General features: G+C 46.9%; 1 protein-coding gene across 2 annotated transcripts in view; it reads right to left on the reverse strand.

Annotated features, from left to right (window-relative positions):
• The window catches only part of SEMA5A (semaphorin 5A), a 380,052-nt gene that overhangs the window by 108,728 nt on the left and 252,077 nt on the right, over nucleotides 1-19,247 (reverse strand). For both annotated transcript variants that reach the window (XM_007520548.3, XM_060191157.1), the window contains 2 exons: nucleotides 13,250-13,348; nucleotides 12,326-12,539 (listed from right to left, as the gene is read on the reverse strand). In XM_007520548.3, the coding sequence (XP_007520610.1) occupies nucleotides 12,326-12,539; nucleotides 13,250-13,348 (313 nt within the window). The remainder of the gene's footprint in view (nucleotides 1-12,325; nucleotides 12,540-13,249; nucleotides 13,349-19,247) is intronic.

The raw sequence follows: 19,247 nt of genomic DNA on the forward strand, positions 1-19,247 counted from the left end.
CAAGGCACTGCTGAAGAATTTCCTAGACCAATTATGCACTTTCTCTACTTAAGGGAAAGAGAGGGAGAGAGCCATGGAGCCAGGCTGGCAAGGAGAGGGGGGGGGGGGAAGAGGCTGACAAAGAGAGACACCCTAGCATCTCCTCTGTCTGGCACTGTCCATGGTGCTGCACTGAGGTGTCTAGGAATCAAGGGCATCACACAGGCAAAATGAGTCCATTTAAGTTTTCTCTCCAGTATATTCATCGAGCAAGGGCCTCTGTGCCTCTTGGCTGTCATGGCCTAGGGACCTTGCTATAGACAGAAACTGAATGACCCACCGAGAATGTCTGCATTATCTGATAAAGACTGATGGCCGGGGTGGGGATTGTCCTTCAGGCTTGGATGCTCTGCTGTCATCCCAGAGCCATGCCTACAGCCTCAAGGACAGTGGGACAACACAGATGACAAGTAACTGGGTGATGGGTGGGTGGCGTGCCAGTTTAAGTGCCCATGTTATCATTCACAAAGACTTGGGTTTAAGCCTCCACTCGACACTTGCAGGGGTGACTCTTCAGGAGTGGTGAAACAGGTCTGGAGGTCTCTCTCTCTCTCTGCCCCTCCCCCTCAATTTCTTTCTGTTCTATATAAAAAAATAGAAAGAGAAAAAAATGGGGAGGGGGCAGGTGGTGGCACACCTGGTTAAGCACACATATTACCAAGCACAAAGACCAGGGTTCCAGCCCCTGGCAAGGAACCCTGCATCACAAGAGGTGAAACAGCTCTCTCTATCTTCAAGTCCTCTCTCAATTTCCCTTTGTCCTAACTAAAAAGAATAAAATTAAATTAAATTAAAAAACTGGCCACAGAGAGCACTGAATTTGTAGTGGTGGCATTGAGCCCCAGTGATAAGCCTGGTGGCTATAACACAAACAAACAAACAAATAAATAAACAAACACAAGTAGACACTATAATGACAAGACATGTAAGAGCCAAAGCCTCAAGATGAATTTGAGAATCAGATGGGGCAGTAGGTAGGCACAGAGCAGGCTGAGGTGAGTCCAAAAGCCAGGGGCTGGGGGAGTAACCTGCACCCCCCCCCCCCAGGGTGATCAGGATGGATAAACGGGCCAGGCTAGAAGGCCAGATCAGCAGCCCCAGGGAAGGACACAAATTTCCCCTGTAACCAGGGAGGAACTGAAGGCTTACGGAAGGAAGCCTATGGTCCAAAGGACAGTGGCATTGGTGGCGGCCTGATGTAGGGGTGTGTGTCCAAGAGGAGCTCCTGGCAGAGGAAGAATGCTGCTGGGAATAACCCTCAGTCAAACCAGAAATGTGGTTCTCTGTTTCTATCCAAAGAAAAATGAATAAATAAATCAAATATTTTTAAAAGTACATAATGAAGTTAGGCTCAGGGAGGCAGTTCAAAAATGCTGCACCTTTGTGAGGCCCTGGGTTTATATCTGGCTATTCTTTTGGGGTGTGTGAGAGATAGTTTATCCAGTAAAATCATGCACCTAACTGTGTGCAAAGCTTTGGATTTGAGCCCTGGTACAACACTGCAACCCAATGGCCAGCGCCAGGGAAGCTGCATGGATGTTGGAGTCATGCTCTGGTGTCTCCTCTGTCTCCTTACCTATCCCAATTTTAAAAAACACGCAAGGGTTCACTTCAGCAGTATCAGAATGCAGGAACCTCAGGGTTCACCTCCCTGGTGCCATGTTCCAAAAGAAATAAGGAAGGCCAGGGACAGAAAGAAACAGAAAAAAGTTTTTATCGAATGACATGGAGACAAATTCACAGAAGTTCAGACCACTGGGTGTCTTTTAAACAGGCTGATAGTATGATTTGTGACCTGAATAAGGGAAACAAGAATGTTAATAACCATGCCAGGGAATTTCAGAAGTCCCGGACGTTACAGGAGATGCTCTATTCTCTTGACAAGGAACACTAAAGCACTTTCTTGGTGGTTCTATAAGAACCACTAGAATCTACAAAAATATACTTTATTTCCACAACTGCCTGATGTGGGCTATTTGTTGTATTGATGCAGGATTTCTTAAAATATTTGGTTTCCTGACTTCGGCCTCAGATTATCTGAAAGGCCAGGATAGGAACCGTTGGTGAGAAGTGGAAGGCTGGGGGCTGGGCGGTGGTGCACCTAGTCAAGCACACATGGCACACGGCACTATGCACAAGGGTCTCAGTTTGAGACCCCAACTCCCCACTTGCAGTGGGGATGCTTCACAAGCAGCGGAACTGGTCTGCAGGTGTCTGTCTGTTTCTCTCCCCCTACTCTCTCAATTTCCCTCTGTCCTACCCAATAAGATAAAAAGAAAGGGGGGGGTGGTAAATGGCTACCAGGAGGGATATATTTGTAGGGCTGGCATCAGCCCCCAAAGATAGCCCTGGAGGCAAAACAGACAGACAAATAAATAAATAATGAAAAAGAAATGGAAGGCTACACTGATCCACTTGCTTTTGAAATATGTAAATTCCAAGTCCAAATGACATTCAAGCAGTAAAGATGGCTGCAGGCACAACTTCAAGAAATCCACCGACTCCTAACTTTTGGGTGCCTGGGTCCTTGGCCTAGACAGGACATGCTCTCACTCTACTCAGTGAATGTCACCACGGTCCCTCCTTCCTGCCTCACCTCACACCAAACTGCTGAGGCCAGAGAGGTAGGCACTGAACAACTCACAGGCTTTCCTGGTGGACAGAAACAAAACAAAACAAAACAAAACAAAACAAAACAAACTCAGCTCCTTCCATCTCTTTGCAAACCACAACGTATCAGGAAAACTTTACCAACATCAGTAAACCTCCCAGAACCCTGTTCTCATGGCACCAACTGCAATACTCTCCAGACAGTGAGAGAGATGGAGACAGGCACAGAGGTGGATGCTGCTGAAAGTGATGACTAAGCAAGGGACAGGTGTCAGTTCTGGGCTGGAATCTATTTCCAAACCTGATCTCAGGCAAGCACCTGCAGGATTCAGCGTGGATTCAGATGGCCCTACCCCAGCTCCTCATGAGTGAGCTGAGGATAATGCCTTCTTCCTCACAAGCTTGACTGGGGATTCAAAGAAGTGTGTGGATGGTCCTTCACCTCCTGGAATCCTACCCACAGCCACCCTGACTCTCTCTGAACCTGGAGGGACAACTGGAAGTCACAGAGACTCCGTTAGGCGCACAGACAAGCAGAGGATGGCAGGAGGTCATTGATTCGCTGATTTAAAAGCCACCTCAGATGGGACCCTCAGATGAGGTCTGCACCACCATTTTCACTCTGCATCCCTCTCACACAGGACAGATACAGGGGGCTGGGCAGTAGTGTAGCGGGTTTGGGGAACATTGTGCAAAGTGCTAGGACCTGCGTAAGGATCCAGCTTCAAGCCCCCAGCTCCCCACCTGCAGGGGAGTTGCTTCACAAGCTGTGAAGCAGGTCTGCAGGTGTCTATCTTTCTCTCCTCCTCTCTGTCTTCCCTTCCTCTCTCCATTTCTCTCTGCCCTATCCAACAACGATAGCTATAACAACGACAATAACAACCACAACCAGGGCAACAAAGTGGAAAAAATGGCCTCCAGGAGCAGTGGATTCATAGTGCAGACACTGAGCCCCAGTGACAACCCTGGAGGGGGAAAAAAATTTAAAAAAACAACCAGACACAGAGTTCCTTCCGTTCTTAGAGCCGCCTTGTCTGATGCTAAAAAGCAATCACCTGACTTGAGCCCATGTCAACAAGCTCCACTGAGGTGGCACACGTGGCTGAATGCACAGATCACAATGTGCAAAAACCCGGGTTTGAGCCCCCACTCCCTGTCTGCAGGGGTGGGAATGCTTCAAGAGTGGGGAAGCAGGTTGGCAGGACTTTCTTCCCATCACCTCTCAATCTCTCTCTATCCTATCAAATAAAAGAGGTGAAAAAAGAAAGCTCAACTAGAGCGGTGGACTTATAGTGCAGACACTGAGCCCCAGAGATAACCTTGGTGGCAATTTAAAAGAAAATAAACAAAGAAGCCCAAGTCCAGCTCCTGGCTTTCCCACCCTCCTCCGTCTAAGCCTGAAGAGAAGCTTCACACAGCTCGGAGGGCAAGAGGCTGATCTGAGGTAAGAGAACCAAGCCTTGGGTTACTAGTTTGAACAGCAACAAAACAAAACAAAAGTTTTCCAGGGGCCAGGCGGTGGCATGCCTGGTTAAATGCACCTACCACCATGTGCAAGGACCTGGGTTCACCTGGGTTCAAGCCCCCTCTCCCCACCTGCAGGGGAATACTTCACATGCAGTGAATGGAGCAGATCTGTAGGTATCAGTCTTTCTCGCTCCCTCTCTCTCACCCCTCTCTGTTTCTCTTCATCCTATCCAATTAAAAAAAAATTCACTGGGAATAGTGGATTCCCAGCGCCGAGCCCCAGAGATAACCCATAAAAGGAAAGAAAAATAAGTTTTCCTTATGCAAAAGTTGGCGGCACAGAGATTGGGTTTCTGCAGCCTGGGGAAACTCAGTTGTTTTTATCTTCCAAGAATAAGTATCAGTCACCCCAGGTCTCATGCCTCTTGATTTCCGTGGGTCCAGAAACTCCACACTAATGAGGAACTCCCTGCATGAGCAAACTCCATCTGTGCAGGAAACCCTGGTGCAGAGAAATCACATCTCTGGGCTCTGGGCTAAGGGGACTCTGCAGACAGTGCTCGCGTGGGCCCCAGGTTTGAGTCCAACAGAACACCCAGCCTGGATGTCTGAGCCTGCACCACCAAGAGGCAGTGCCCGCTCTGCAAAGCTCCTGTGTCCCCGGAAACACACAACTTTATCCTGGAGATGGAGGAGCAGAGGGGTGGGGGCTCTCTTCCTCCAAGCCAATTACTCCACGCCATTAGGAGGCTCTTCACTGAGGTCTGAAGGCATCCCAGAGCCCATTGAATGCTCGGGTACCATCATTAATGCATTCAGAATCAGGAGAGGTGAAGGTTTGACAAAGAAGTTGTCTTAATGAGAAACAAGGCAGGTCCTAATGGGAAGGGCCTTGAGTATCCCCAGTGGGGTTTCCACAGGGGAGGCCCAGGCAGAACTCCCAGGGCTGGGAGGAAGCCAGCTGGACAGCCCAAGAGACAGACAAATGTTTCCTCTGTGGGAGTTGGGAAGACTCTGCCTAAGGAAGTGCTCATGCTGGGTTACCACAATGTTCTCTGGACTGGGAAGAGAGCATAATGGTGATGCAAAAAGACTTTTATTCCTGAGGTAACAAAGGGCCCAAGTTTAATCCCCAGCATCACCAGTAGAGTAGTGAGCAGTGCTCTGCTTAAAAAAAAAAAAAAAAAAGGCTGGTTCCAGGCTCACCTGGTTGAGCATACACATTGCGATGTTCAAAGACCTGGGTTCGAGCCTCTGATCCCCCTCCTGGGGGTGGTGAAGTGAAGCAGATCTGCGGGGGTCTCTCTGTCTTTCTTCCTCTCTATCTTCTCCTTGTCTCTCAATTTCTCTCTGCCTGATCAAATAAATACAGAAATGAATAAATTGTAAGAGGAAAGAAAATCTCTTAAAAAGCAAAGGAGCTCAGGAATCAGTGTTTCCAAATCCCTGTCACGTGGGAACAACTGATACCCTCAGAATCCACCAGCTCGGCTGGATAGCACACACTGAGAAGTGCTGCTTTTCCTTCTTTCTCTCATTTGTCCAAAAAAGATTTTTAATGCTTTAAGTATTTCTTACGGTAGATAGAACCGAGAGAAATTTTCCTTTGTATCATGATATTTAGTTAATATTTAGCAAATAAATGATGGGAAGAATGAGTATAAGACAAGACTTTGGTGAACTGCTAGATAGCACAGACATCGATAAAAATGATTGTTTTATGAATATGAATCTCTGGTTTGATTGCTTTTTTTTCCCCTTCATACAGATGTTTCACAGTTGTTGCCTGCTCTGTATATTCTTAGGATGCCCACATTGCCGCAGTGTCCTGGCTCTCTTGGCTGCTGAAGATAGAATGGAGACTAGCTCAGGATGAAAGAGAGACGTTAGCTTCCTTTGCTCTCCTGGGCTATCGTGGCAAAAATCAGAGGATTTTTAAAAACAGGCTCAGGAAATAAAAATATGCATTTTGTGTTAGAGTTTGAAATGCCACATGACTCAGCATTGGTCTAAATAGCTGGTTTAGGTGGGTAGAAAATTCTCCTAAAAAGAAGTCGACCAAAAAGATGGCTTGGCCATTCAGTCTTAGGATTCACTCCAAAATGATGACTCACAAAAAAAAAAAATAATAATAATAATCATCGCTGAAAATAGTAAGGAGGCTTAGATTAGAGGGCGTTTAATTGATTAGAACAATTCTTGTGGAATAAAGGAAGTTATGCCCACATTCAAACCTAATCTAATTCCAAACAGAATAATGAGCAACTTCGAGGTCTGGAACATAAAAGATCCATTGATAATTGCATGTCCATCCAATGAAAACTTCTGAGAGGGGAGGGAGATGTAGAGAAAAAGAAAGAGACAGCTGCAGCCCTATGTCCCCACTTGTGAAGCTTACACCCCTAGGGGGACAGGGGCTTGAACCTGGGTCTGTGCACATGGTGACATACTCATCAATACCTGGTCCTTTCCTCCATTTGTCTTAAAGATTTATTTATTTCGGGGGTGGAAGGAGGATGGAGCACAGTTGAAGCATATATGGTCCTGGGGCTCAAAACCAGGACCTCAAACATGCAAACCCTATGGTGTAACCACTGAGCCACTTCTCTGACAACTCTTGCTTTAATTCACTCGTCATTCTCTTGGCCAGCTTCCCTGCTTTAAGTACTTCCCATTACACATTCATTATCCTGCTTTATAGTAATCATTTAATGAGGGTCATTAACCATTAATATTTTAATGCATTCAAACTGCTGAGGTAATTCTCCAAACATCTATTTGTTTTAAAAGCATTTTTTTTTGGGGGGGGGGAGTTCACACAAGAAAAATCCAATTTTGAAACAGACATTCATTGCCAAAGCTGGAGCTCAGCGTCTCAACTTCTGCCAGGTCGTGACCTAATGGATCGGGTCTCCTTTATGGAAGGAATAGGGACGGCTGGACGGAGGTCCAGAGGGCAGACAGCTCACTTGGGCACTGTGCCACTTTGCCATGTGTGAGGCCTGGGTTTGAGTCTGGCCCGTACTACTCGGAAGGAAGCTCTGGTACAAAAGTTTTGCTTTCTCTTTCTCTCTCTCATTCTCTCTGTCTCTCTCTAAGGAAACAAGTAAAAAGGAGAACTCCAGGACTTGGCAGAGGGAGTCTTATTATTTGGACCTGAATGGGTCATACATACAAATGTACTTTTTTTTTTTCCTTCAGGGTTACCACTGGGGCCTGGTGCCGGCACTACGAAACCATCTCTCCTGACAGCCATTTCTTCATTTTCATTTTATCTGATAGGGCAGAAAGAAATTGAGAGGGATGGGGAGATAGAGAGGAAGAGAAAGACAGACACCTGCAGACTCGTTTCCCCGTTTGTGAAGCGTTCCCACTGCAGGCGGGGAGCCAGGGGCTTGAACCTTGCGTGGGTCCTGGAGCTTAGTACTATGTGTGTGTAAACAGGTGCACCCCTACCTAACTCCTTTCAGATCTATTTCTTTCATACACAGTCCTAAGGAACATGGCTGCCTCACCTTATTCAGCCACACTGCCTCTGCCAGTGCTCTCTGTACAGGATTTAGTTATTGGTGGGTGAGGGATGGAGCAGAGTAGGGGGGGGGGGCGCGTCACTCCCCCACATAGTAGCTGCTGCCAGGAGGGAGTCCCGGTCAGGACCCCACTGTGAACTCTGTGCCAGCCACATCCCAGGGCTCCAACGCTCTGCTCTATGCAGAACAAACTGAGGTCTTCTTCCTCACTCAGCGGAGACTAATGGGGCCTCCACGGTGCCAGCCGGTGAGATGTTCTGATCACAAAGGAAGCCCCAGGGCAGTTCTACCCAGCAGCCTTTGCAGCCCTGAATTTCACTCTGGATACGGAGAGAGAGCAAGGGAGGAAGGGGAGGACTGGGGAGAGAATGGATGGCAGAGAAAAGAAAGGGAGAGAGACAGCACAGCACCGTTCCACCACCCAGGGGGCTTCACTGGAGCTGTTCATGATGCTGCCATGGGGCGCCAGGGGCTGAACCCAGAGCTTCAGACATGATGAGGTGAATGCTCTACCCTTCATGCCCACCCCCAGCCTAGGGAAACAGTGTTTGCTTCTCTTTACTTATGAGAGGCAGAGGCAGGGAGGTAGGGAAGGAGGGAGGGAGAGAGAGAGTGAGAGAGCGAGAGAGCGAGAGAGAGAGGAAGGAGAGGAGAGGAGAGGAGAGGAGAGGAGAGGAGAGGAGAGGAGGGGAGGGGAGGGGAGGGGAGGGGAGGGGAGAGGAGAGGAGAGGAGAGGAGAGGAGAGGAGAGGAGAGGAGAGGAGAGGAGAGGAGAGGAGAGGAGAGGGCAGGTGAGGGGAGGGGAGCCTGATACTTTACTATGGGACTATCTTCCCAGTCCTGTGGCATCTCTCCAAAGGAGAGAACTTCACTCAGAGGGTTTCAGAGTCCAACTCCTGGCTGACTGAGAGCAGCCTAGAGTTGAGTAACCAGGAACCAGTCTGCAACTCAGGCCCGGACCTGAATTACTCTCCCGCCTCCCCCCCAACCCCACCCCACTCTGTGCACAGCATAAAGTTGGGGGAAGAGAAAGTGCTTGGGCTTTTACTTATTTATGCTTAGCTTTTGGCAAAGTCGAATGACAAAGCCCTCAGCGGTAACTTGGATTTTTTTTTTTAATTGGAACTTCAGTCAGTAAACAGAAAGAACATTAAGTTCCACAGCTGCAAGTCTGGGGACCCACACAGAGTCCAGGGGTTCTGCTAAAACTAGTTTAAGAAAAATAACATTACCAGAGAGAAGAGAGCAAGGGCTTCAGGCTGGGAAAACAATTCCTGCTACTCTCTAGCACAGTCATCTCATTCACGGAGAGACAGCGAGCGAGAAGGAGGCCTTCTCTCCTGAAAGAGAAGCTTTGCAAGACAGTCTGGGGTAGCTGGATTGATCACATCACTTAGCAAAATGCTAGTGTGCTGAGAACATAACCACACACCCAAGTGATGAGTCCAAACCAGGGCCCCTAGCCAGAGATAATTTCTACCTGCCATACCCAGATACCTAGAAATTTCTAGAAATGCTTTTGTTGCTATACAACCTGTGGAGGACAAATATTCTTTTATGAAATTACATTTTAAAAAATGTTTTATATTTACTTTCCCTTTTGTTGACCTTGTTGGTTTTTACTGTTATTGTTGTAGTAGTTATTGTTGTTGTTATTGATGATGATGTTGTTGGATAGGACAGAGAGAAATGGAGAGAGGAGGGGAAGACAGAGAGGGGGAGAGAAAGACAGACACCCGCAGACCTGCTTCACCACCTGTGAAGCAACTCCCCTGCAGGTGGGGAGCTGGGGGCTCGAACCGGGATCCTTATGCTGGTCCTTGAGCTTCGCACCACATGTGCTTAACCTGCTGCGCTCCCTCCAGACTCCCTATTAAATTACACTTTTATTTATTATTGGATAGAGACAGAAATTGAGAGGGGAGGAGGAAGTAGAGAGGGGAGGAGACAGAGACACCTGCAGACCTGCTTTCCCCCTGCAGGTGGGGGCCAGGGACTCAAACTTGGATCCTTGCACATTATAAGGTGTGCGTTTAACCAGGGGCATAGCCACCTGGCCCCTGGGAACAAATATTCTATTTCAGATCAACAATGCTGCTAATTACTCTTTGATGATCAAGACAAGCCCTTCTCCAAACCCAGAATCATCCAGCCCGTTCCAGCTGTCATTAGCACTGAGGCTGAGAAACTACACAGACTGTTTGGACTTGACAACAAACCAGGAAGTCTATGCAGAACGTAAAAGCTCAGCAAGATAAACAGTGTAACAGCCAGTCCATGACTGTAGCTTTGTACAACCTATCAAATAAGTGCGGGAGGAAACAGATGCCACATCTCTCTCTCTCTCTCTCTTACACACACACACACACACACACACACACACACACACACACAATTCTGACACTCTGTTTGCAAAGGAGTGTCTCTGCCATGTGAATTTCTGCCATGTGAGTGTGAAATTGTATCCCTGGATATTTTATTTATTTGTTTATTTTATTTTACCAGAGCACTGCTCACCTCTGGCTTTTGGCAGTGCAGGGGACTAGACCTCGGACTTTGGAGCCTCAGGCATGAATGTCTCTTTGCATAATCATTATTCTGTCTACCCCTGCTATATATATTAATAGCCACGAGGGTTATCACAGGGGCTCTGTGCCAGCACTATGAATCCAATGCTCCCAGCAGCATTTTCCCTTTTTTTCTTCCTTCTTTCCTTTCTTTCTCTTTCTATTTTTAAAAATATTTATTTATTTATTCCCTTTTGTTGCCCTTTTTGTTTTATTGTTGTAGTTATTATTGTTGTTGATGATGTGGTCATTGTTGGATAGGACAGAGAGAAATGGAGAGAGGAAGGGAAGATAGAGAGGGGGAGAGAAAGACAGACACCTGCAGACCTTCTTGACCACTTGTGAAGCAACTCCCCTGCAGGTGGGGAGCCTGGGACTCGAACTAGGATCTTTATGCTGGTCCTTGCTCTTTGTGCCACCTGCGCTTAACCTGCTGCGCTACCGCCCGACTCCCCTCTATTTTTTATTCGCTAGGACAGAGATAAATTGAAAGAAGAGGAGGAGATAGAGAGGAAGAGAGACAGAGTGGTACCCGAAGACCTGCTTCATCACTCATGAAGCTTTCCCACTGCAGCTGGGCAGCGGGGTTCAAAACGGGGTCCTTGAGAATGGTACAGAGAGCATTCAGCTGGGCGCACCACTGCCCAGCCCTCATCCCTGAAATCTGTAGTACTGTAAAATTCTGTTAAATCATTGATACATGAGATAAAAATTAAGAAACAAAAGAAATGTGTGGCTGGAGAAAAGATCCAACTGGTAGATCACTTGAGTTTTATAAGGAGAGAGAGAAGAGAGAGAGAGAGAGAAGCCGCGTGACATATTTTATGAATGCCTGAGGTTTCTCATTACAGGTACCAAAATGCTCTGACTTCTTGCTCTCTTTCTACCTCTGTGTCTCACATGAAACTGACACTCTCTCTCTCTCTCTCTCTCTCGTATAACAAATACAGTAAACACTGAAAACATAAATGTGGAAATCTCCATACAATCCTGCAATACAACTTCCAGGCATTTACCCAGAAAACACAAAGCTATGGAAGGACGACTGTATAGCTAGTTCCTAGTCTTCACTGCAGGCAGTGTGGGTGGAATGTCAATGTCCGTCCACAAGTGAAGGTACAGCCGCTGGAAAGACATGTCTATCTCTACCTTTCAGAACAAAACGGATGTACCCAGAGGCGAAGATACTTTAGGGCAACAAGTCGAGGTGAAAGACAGCCACAGGAAGGTCTTGGTCTTCTGTGGACTACAGATAACTACAACAAGCTTGCACCTACCCACTAGAGAAAGACAGAGACAGGCCAGGGGTGTGGATCCACCTGCTGACATCCATGCCCAGTGGAGAAGCAGTTCCAGAAGCCAGAACTCCCACCTTCTGCACCCCAAAAAGAACCCTGGTCCATATTTCCAGAGGGGCAAAATATATGAGAATTAAACCAGAGGGCTCTGAACCCCAATTCCACCAGGACCAGAAGAGTTTGTCACCAGGAATCTTGTTTTTATAGCATCAACGAAAGGGCAGCAAAACTGGAAAGCAGCAGATGAAGCCAGGCGCTGTTTCTCTTATCAGAGAGAAGTCAGGAAGGAAAGACGCTTGGAAGTAGGAAGAGATGGAGGTGTGATTTAGAAAGGAAGAGAAGGTACCCTACCGCAGGGAAGGAGGGCAATATATAAAGAGAAACAGAGACCAGAGACAGAAAGTCAACCCATATTGGTGACAGGAACTGTGTGGAATTAAACCCCTGTTATCATTTTGTAAATCAAAATTAAATCATTGAGAGAAAGAAAAAAACATCAAGCAAGCTGTGATCCCAATAATCACAGCAATAACAGTAACCATCACGGGAGAGGACTTTGAGAAACCAATGATCATTCCTATAGCGAGTGAGAGAGAGGCTGATGGACATTTCTGGTATGGCGGTAATAGTGTCCTAACCACACACAGGTAGGTGGCAAGTCATACTCCTGAAATCCAGCCATCCTACAAACCCAGGTTCAATCCAGAGGAAAGCCCTGGCCGTCGCCGGAATAACATGGCCAGTGTGTGGGGCGCTCCTAGCAGGCATGCAGGACAGGCAGGCGGCATGGGTGAGGTGGGGGCGCCAGGACTCACCGTTGAGCCACTTGGAGTTGTACTGCGCAGTGCGGAGCGGGGGCAGAGCGCCCAGGCTGCGGTAGATGGCCGGGTCGCGCCCGGGGAAGTCCATGGCAGTGGCGGCGTACAGCTCGCCGCCGGCGGTCAGCAGGGCCGTGGAGTTGTGCTGAGGGCTGTAGGGACAGCGGGCCATGCCGCTGATGTGGTCGTGGATCTCCGTCAGGTTACTGAGCTGGAAGCCGGGAAGAGAGAGACACAGCTGATGAAGGGCCGCCCTCCAGGGCAGGCCAGGGAGGACTGTCCACCTCAATGCAAACGACATGTGTATGACACACTCCCTGGGCTCCTGGTCACACCAGACACACTGTCATATGATGGCAAACCCGGCTGAGTGCACAGGCTTCTTACTAGACACAAGGACCAGGGTTCAAGGACCCAGGTTCAAGCCCCTGGTCTCCACCTGTAGGGCTTCTAAGTGCTGAAGCAGTGCTATAGTTCTCTCTCTCTCTCTCTCCTTCTTGATTTCTCTCTTTCTTCAATAAGTAATAAATACATATATATTTTTATAAAAATTTAAAAGGATGCCATGTTCTTTGTCTAAATGCCCATGTGCTTCTCTGGTACACTGCCTCAAAGCAGAGAAGCCAGTGGGCTCTCTGTGAGTTTTTGTCTTCCCTTCATGCCCAATAACTGGGTGTGAATTTGAAAACCAAGAACCGCAAAGTTAGATGGTAAACCCAGGTGTTTGAGAGAAGCGATGCAAGCAGGAACTAGACAGAATGACAGCTCTTCATGATGCCTCCACCCCCACCCCCAGCCTGGTAAGACTCAAGGAGTGTCCTGAATTGAGCTGAGCAAATGTTCTGGCCAGCATCTGTGCAGGAGCAAGGCTTGGGGACTGGAGCTCAACAGGTGTTTTCAAAGCTAAGTGCGAAGCCCTACCGTTCGGTTAGTGCAGACCGGAGTGAAGGCGTTGGTCCCGCAGGTGAACAGTCGGTCTCCACCCACCAAAAGCACCCGGATGTAGTTCTGACATTCCTCCTGAAAAACAAGAAATCGAAAGAATCACCAGAAATGTTTAAGCACAGAAGAATGCTGACTGGGAATGTTCCTGGACTGGCTAAAAATTAAACTGATCACGAAACAGAATAAAAAAGTCAAAACCTCTTGGATATTCGCTCCAAAATATAGATAAGATGGTTGAGTAGTCTGTCTTCCTCTGCCTCCCTGCACATGTGCTCAGGAGAAGATCTTTAGGAAGAGAGAAAGCACTTGAAGTAAAACTTTAATACAGGAGTCTCCTCTGAATAAAGGTGTTTTCATTTTGAAGGGCATCTCATTAAGGCTCCAGCTGCGTAACTGACAGCATGTGGGACTTATATGAGATGTATCTGATTAAAGACAAACCCAAAATCGATTCAAGGGTTCAGGCAGCAGCACAACCAGTCTAGCACACACATCACAGCACACTGATAACACAGGTTCAAACCCTAGGTCCCATCTGCTGGAGTGGGAGCAGGAAGCAGTACTGCAGGTGTCTTTCTCTCCCCCTCTGACTCACCTTCCCCTCCCAATTTCTCAATTTCCCCTCCCAATTTGTTTGTATGTATCCAAACAGAGTAAAAATAAAACATTGAGAATACAAACTTCAACTAAGAACGCAACATTGATTCAATGAAATACTGAGGTCCAATGTCACACGGGTACAGTCTCACATCTGTTTAAAGCAGGAGTCAGGATACCGCACTTCCCACCAAGTTGTCCTCTTCCTCCAAGCCAGGGCACTGGTTCCCCAATGCCTTGTCCATAGAGATCCCCCTTTGGGATCTGTGTGTCTGCTACACTAGACTAGGATTTACTCATATTTTTACTTTCAATTTTTCCCGGCTCTGTTTCTCGATCTCAACTATGAGTGAAGTATCTGGAATTTATTCTTCGCTTTTTGTCTTCCAAAGAGCAACAACCACAACAAATAGTCAGCAGAAGAGATGTGTGCAAAATTATGTGGTCGTAAAGCTATGCACAGCAGCTAAGGCTTGGGAACCAGGACAGATGAGTGGGGGAGAAAGTTGTGGTTTCCACACGCAGCAGGACACTACCCAGATACAGAGGAAGTAGACCTTCTCTTTTGCCACACATGAATGATCTGGAGGGAATGATTCTAAGTAAACTAAGCTATAGTTTTTTTTGAAGAAATATTAAGAAGATAAGCAAAAGTCATCTAAAGTTGCTGTTCCTGGAATGGTGTCTTAGAATTCTGGCTTCCCAAGGACACTGCAGGAAATGTTGCAACTACACCATTTATTTCTATTTTTTTGCATAGAGCTGTGTACAGATTGAAATGCGTCTCGCTAGATTGCTCAAGTCCTGGTACATACAGAGCCACCCTCTATAAACACTCTTGATTTGTTGATGGACCAGAATCAAAATAAAAATGCCCAGAGCATGTGGGAGGGAACCACATGCTGAGGGATGACTCAGAGTTTAAGTCCTTAATATTTTTTAAATATTTATTTTATTCCCTTTTGTTTCCCTTGTTTTATTGTTGTAGTTATTATTGTTATATTATTGTTATATTATTGTCATTGTTGTTGGATAGGACAGAGAGAAATGGAGAGAGGAGGGGAAGACAGAGAGGGGAGAGAAAGATAGACACCTGCAGACCTGCTTCACTGCTTGTGAAGTGACTCCCCTGCAGGTGAGGAGCCAGTCCTTGTGCTTTGCGCCACCTGTGCTTAGCCCGCTGCGCTACAGCCTGACTCCCCTTAATTATATTTTAAAAAAATTTTTGCAATTGCAAAGTTTTTCTAGGAGATGTGGACCATGGTCATAGAAGTGCACAGTTTTTGGTTTTTGTAGAAATATTTATTTATGGGGGCCAGGCGGTGGCGTATGGGCAAAAGTGCACATACTACAAAGTGCAAGGACCTGCGCAAGGATCCGGGTTTGAGCCCCCGGCTCCCCACCTGCAGGGGAGTCGCTTCACAAGCGGTGAAGCAGGTCTGCAGGTGTCTGTCTTTCTCTCCCCTCCTCTCTTGATTTCTCTCTGCTCTATCCAATAAAATGGGAAAAAAATGACAAGAGCAGTAGATTTGTAGTGTAGGCACTGAGCCCAGACAGCCCTGGAGGAAAAAAGGAAGAAGGAAACATTTAATGTAGGAGGGGCTGGGTCATGGCACACCTGGTTGAGCACACGTGTTACAATGTGCGAGGCCCTGGGTTCCAGTCCCCTGCTACCCACCTGTAGGAGGGAAGTTTTACATAGGGTGAAGCAGGGCTGTAGGCATTTCTCTGGCTCTCTCCCTCTCTATCTTTGGAAAGGCCAAAAGTTTAGGAAGACTTCCAGGAGGTGGTGAAAATTGAGATACCTCTTAAAGGAGGAGGACTTGGTGAGGCTTCCTGGAGGAAGCATCTCTTGATAATTAAAGGTGGCACTGAGCAAGGGGTGGGGTGGTGGTGTATGACTATTACATTCCTGCAAAAGGTTTTCAATCCCTATCGGAGTGAGCTGGGCTAAGGCATCATTGGCACCAGGGCAAGTGGTGGTGCACCTGGTTGACAGCACATGTCACCATGCTCAAAGCCCTCCAGTCCCTACCTGCAGGGGAAAAGATTGGTAAGTGGTGAAGCAATGTTGCAGGTGTCTTTCTGTTTCTCTTCCTCTTTATCACCCCTTTCCCTCTAGATTTCTGGCTGTCTCTACTCAATAAATAAATACAAATAATAAAAATTAAAACAAAAAGTAGAAGCACAGACTTTTTGAGGCTAGGCATGGGGCAAGGCCTTCTAGAGGGTGACTCTCTGTTTTATTCTGACTGCCTTGACATAACATAGTGCATCCTATGTCTTCACTGCAAGAAATTTTGATCTCAGGGCTGGGTAGTGATGCACCTGGTTAAGTGCACATGTTACCATGCAGAAGGACCCAGGTTCAAGGCCCTGGTCCCCACTTGTAGGGGAAATGCTTCACAAGTGGTAAAATATGGCTGCAGGGGTGCTCTATTTCTCCTTCTCAATTATTTTTCTCTGATTCTATAAAATAAGATAAATTTTGTTTTTGGTAATTTTGATCTGAGGAGATATATGTGATTATTACCCAGGTTACAATGGGTAATGATATGGAGACTGAAGCTTAGGGGGCAGGTAGGAGCTAAGCCAAAGTCTAGTCCTTCTGTGACTCCGTGTCTGGCTGGGGGCAGGGCGAAAGGGCCAATCAGAACCTCACAAATCCAGGGGACATGGAGACTTATAGTACTGGACATGGGAGATGATATTTGGTGGAAGTAAGGCTGGAAACACACATTTCTGAGGGCTGGGAGGTGGCACATCAGGTTAAGCACACATAGCACTAAGCGCAAGTATCTGGGTTTGAGTCCCCAGCTCTGCACTTGCAGGGCGGACACTTCACAGGTAGTGAAGCAGGCCTCCAAGTATCTCTCTCCTTCTATCACTCCCTCCCTCTTAATTTCTCTCCGTCCTATTGAATAAAATGGAAAAAAGTGGCCACCAGGAGCAGTGAATTCCTAGAGGTGGGATTGAGCCCCAGCTACAACCCTGGAAGCAAAACAGAAAAAAAATAAAGAAGAAGAAGAAAGAAAGAAGAAACAAGCAGACAAACACACACATGCATTTCCCTAACCAGAAAGATCTGAGACTAAGGGCAACGGTGTTCTGCTTCTTCCCAGGGGATTCCCCAGATTCTCTGAAATGTACTTTGCACAAGGTTGCCTGCTGCAGAACCAGGATGTGTAGACCGCAAGAACTCAGCTACGTGAGTTTGCTCCCTACGTCAGGAGACAGGGAATGGGAATGCCAACAAAACCAGCCTCAAACCTCCACCTTCTGCACAGCAGATGCCAGCTGATCTGGTTCTGTGAAGGGGCTGTGGGCCAAACCTCCTGACTTTGCAAAGGAGGAAGGACAGAAGGACCAACCATGGTACTGATCCCTGGATCCTAGAAGGAAGGGTTTAAGGAATTCAAGAGATAAAACAAAACAAACAAACAAACACTAGACTGATCTTATTTGTCTCAACACAGAGAAAGCTCTGAGTCAGAAATTAGTAATCACTGTGCTTAGGATTCCCTAACTGATTACTATACATTGTCATAGCCTGCCTCTCCCTCTCCCTCTCCGCCCCACACACACACACACGCACACGCACACGCACACGCACACGCACACACACACCAGGACTCAGACTTGAGAACTGTCCTCTCAGTAATGTGAAGACAATTCCTATAATCCACTCCTCCATTTAACTTGAACCCAACAAAAACCTGAAGCTCTTTTTCTAGTTCACCCTGGACAGACGGAATACCAAGGGCTGATGATTCCCCTAACACATGATCACCTGCAATAATACAGCCAATTACCACAGGCTACTAATCTGAAGACAGTATAAGCAGGATAAAATAAACCAATTAGAGGAACTGAGATCTAAGAGGAAACAGGAGCAGATAAATTGGGTCACTGAGCAAAGGAACCAGATGGGGAGGCTTGTTTTGTTGGGTTCTTTTTTGTGTTTATATCCAGGGGTGGAGGTGGGGAGCAGGCAGGTTCTAGAAAAAAGGATAAAACCAGACTTCAAAGGATGGCCTCATTATTTTCCCTGGGCTCAGTGAGACTCTGACCTAATCTCAGGAGGCAAAGAGGCATAGAAATGGTCGAGATGAGGATGGAAACAGAAGACTGAAATTCATCCTAGGACTCCAAAGAGACATCCCGGGGACACAGGGCTGAAAGAGCAAAGAGTGGCGTTTAGCACATAAAGCATGAGCAGTGGTGACATTATAGAACATGGACAGGAACATCACCAGCAGGAGAGGGAGGCAGGAATCATCTGCTGTTTTCTGCTGCTTGGAGATTTCTCTCTTTCTCTCTCTGTCTGCCTGTCTCTCTCTCCCTCCCTTCCTCCCTCCCTCCCTCCAGGGTTATAGCTGGGCCCAGTGCACAATGAATCCACTGCTCCTGGTGTCCATTTATTCCATTTGATTGGATATTACAGAGAGAAACTGGAAGGGGAGAAGATAGAAAAGGAAAGAGAAAGATAGATACCTGCAGACCTGCTTCACCACTTGTGAAGCTCTGTCTCAGCAGGTGGAGAGATATGGGCTAGAACCCCGAATCCTTATGCTTAGTACTATGTGCGCTTAACTGGGAGAGCCACCACCCAGACCCACCTGGGGATTATTTACAGACTGTGTCAGATGTAAAGTCATATGTTATTTCAAGTCAGGAGACAAGCAGAGGAGGAAAGTGTAAAAGGCAGCCACACAGTCACCAACACCAAGGGGTAGAGAGTGATTTCAGGAGAATTCAACCCATAGAAGGCATGGCCACTCACAGTAGGGTCAAAGAACTGGTGGGGGGAAGAAACCAGTGTATCTGATTCATTAGGAGATGGGAAAGAGTCAACGTGTGTGTGTGTATGTGCGTGTGTGTGTGCGTGCGTGTGTGTATCTGGGTCAAAAGGGGCCCAAAGAATCATAAGAAAATCATTCCACAGAATCTTAACATATGCACAAGGGACTTCTGGGAAGATAGAAAGTGTTCTGTATTTTCCATTGCATTATGATTATATAGCTGAACGTAACATGATCTTTAAATGTATCAAGCTGCAAAAGAAAGGCTGGTGCATTTTGTTTAATTTTTAATTGTATGTATTTATTTGATAGAGACAGCCAGAAATCCAAAAGGGTATATATATATATATATATATATATATATATATATATATATATATATATATGGAGAGAGAGAGAGAGAGAGAGAGGGACTTGCAGCACTGCTTCACCACTTAGGAAGTTTTCCCCCTGCAGATGGGAACTGGGGGCTTGAACCCAGGTCCTTGTGCATTGCAGCACCTGCACTCACCCAGGTGCACCACCACCCTACCCCGTGCTTTTTATTTTATGTGTATAATATCTGTCCCCCAACG

Source organism: Erinaceus europaeus, chromosome 5 (genome assembly GCF_950295315.1).
Source record: "Erinaceus europaeus chromosome 5, mEriEur2.1, whole genome shotgun sequence".
Taxonomy (NCBI): Eukaryota; Metazoa; Chordata; class Mammalia; order Eulipotyphla; family Erinaceidae; genus Erinaceus; species Erinaceus europaeus.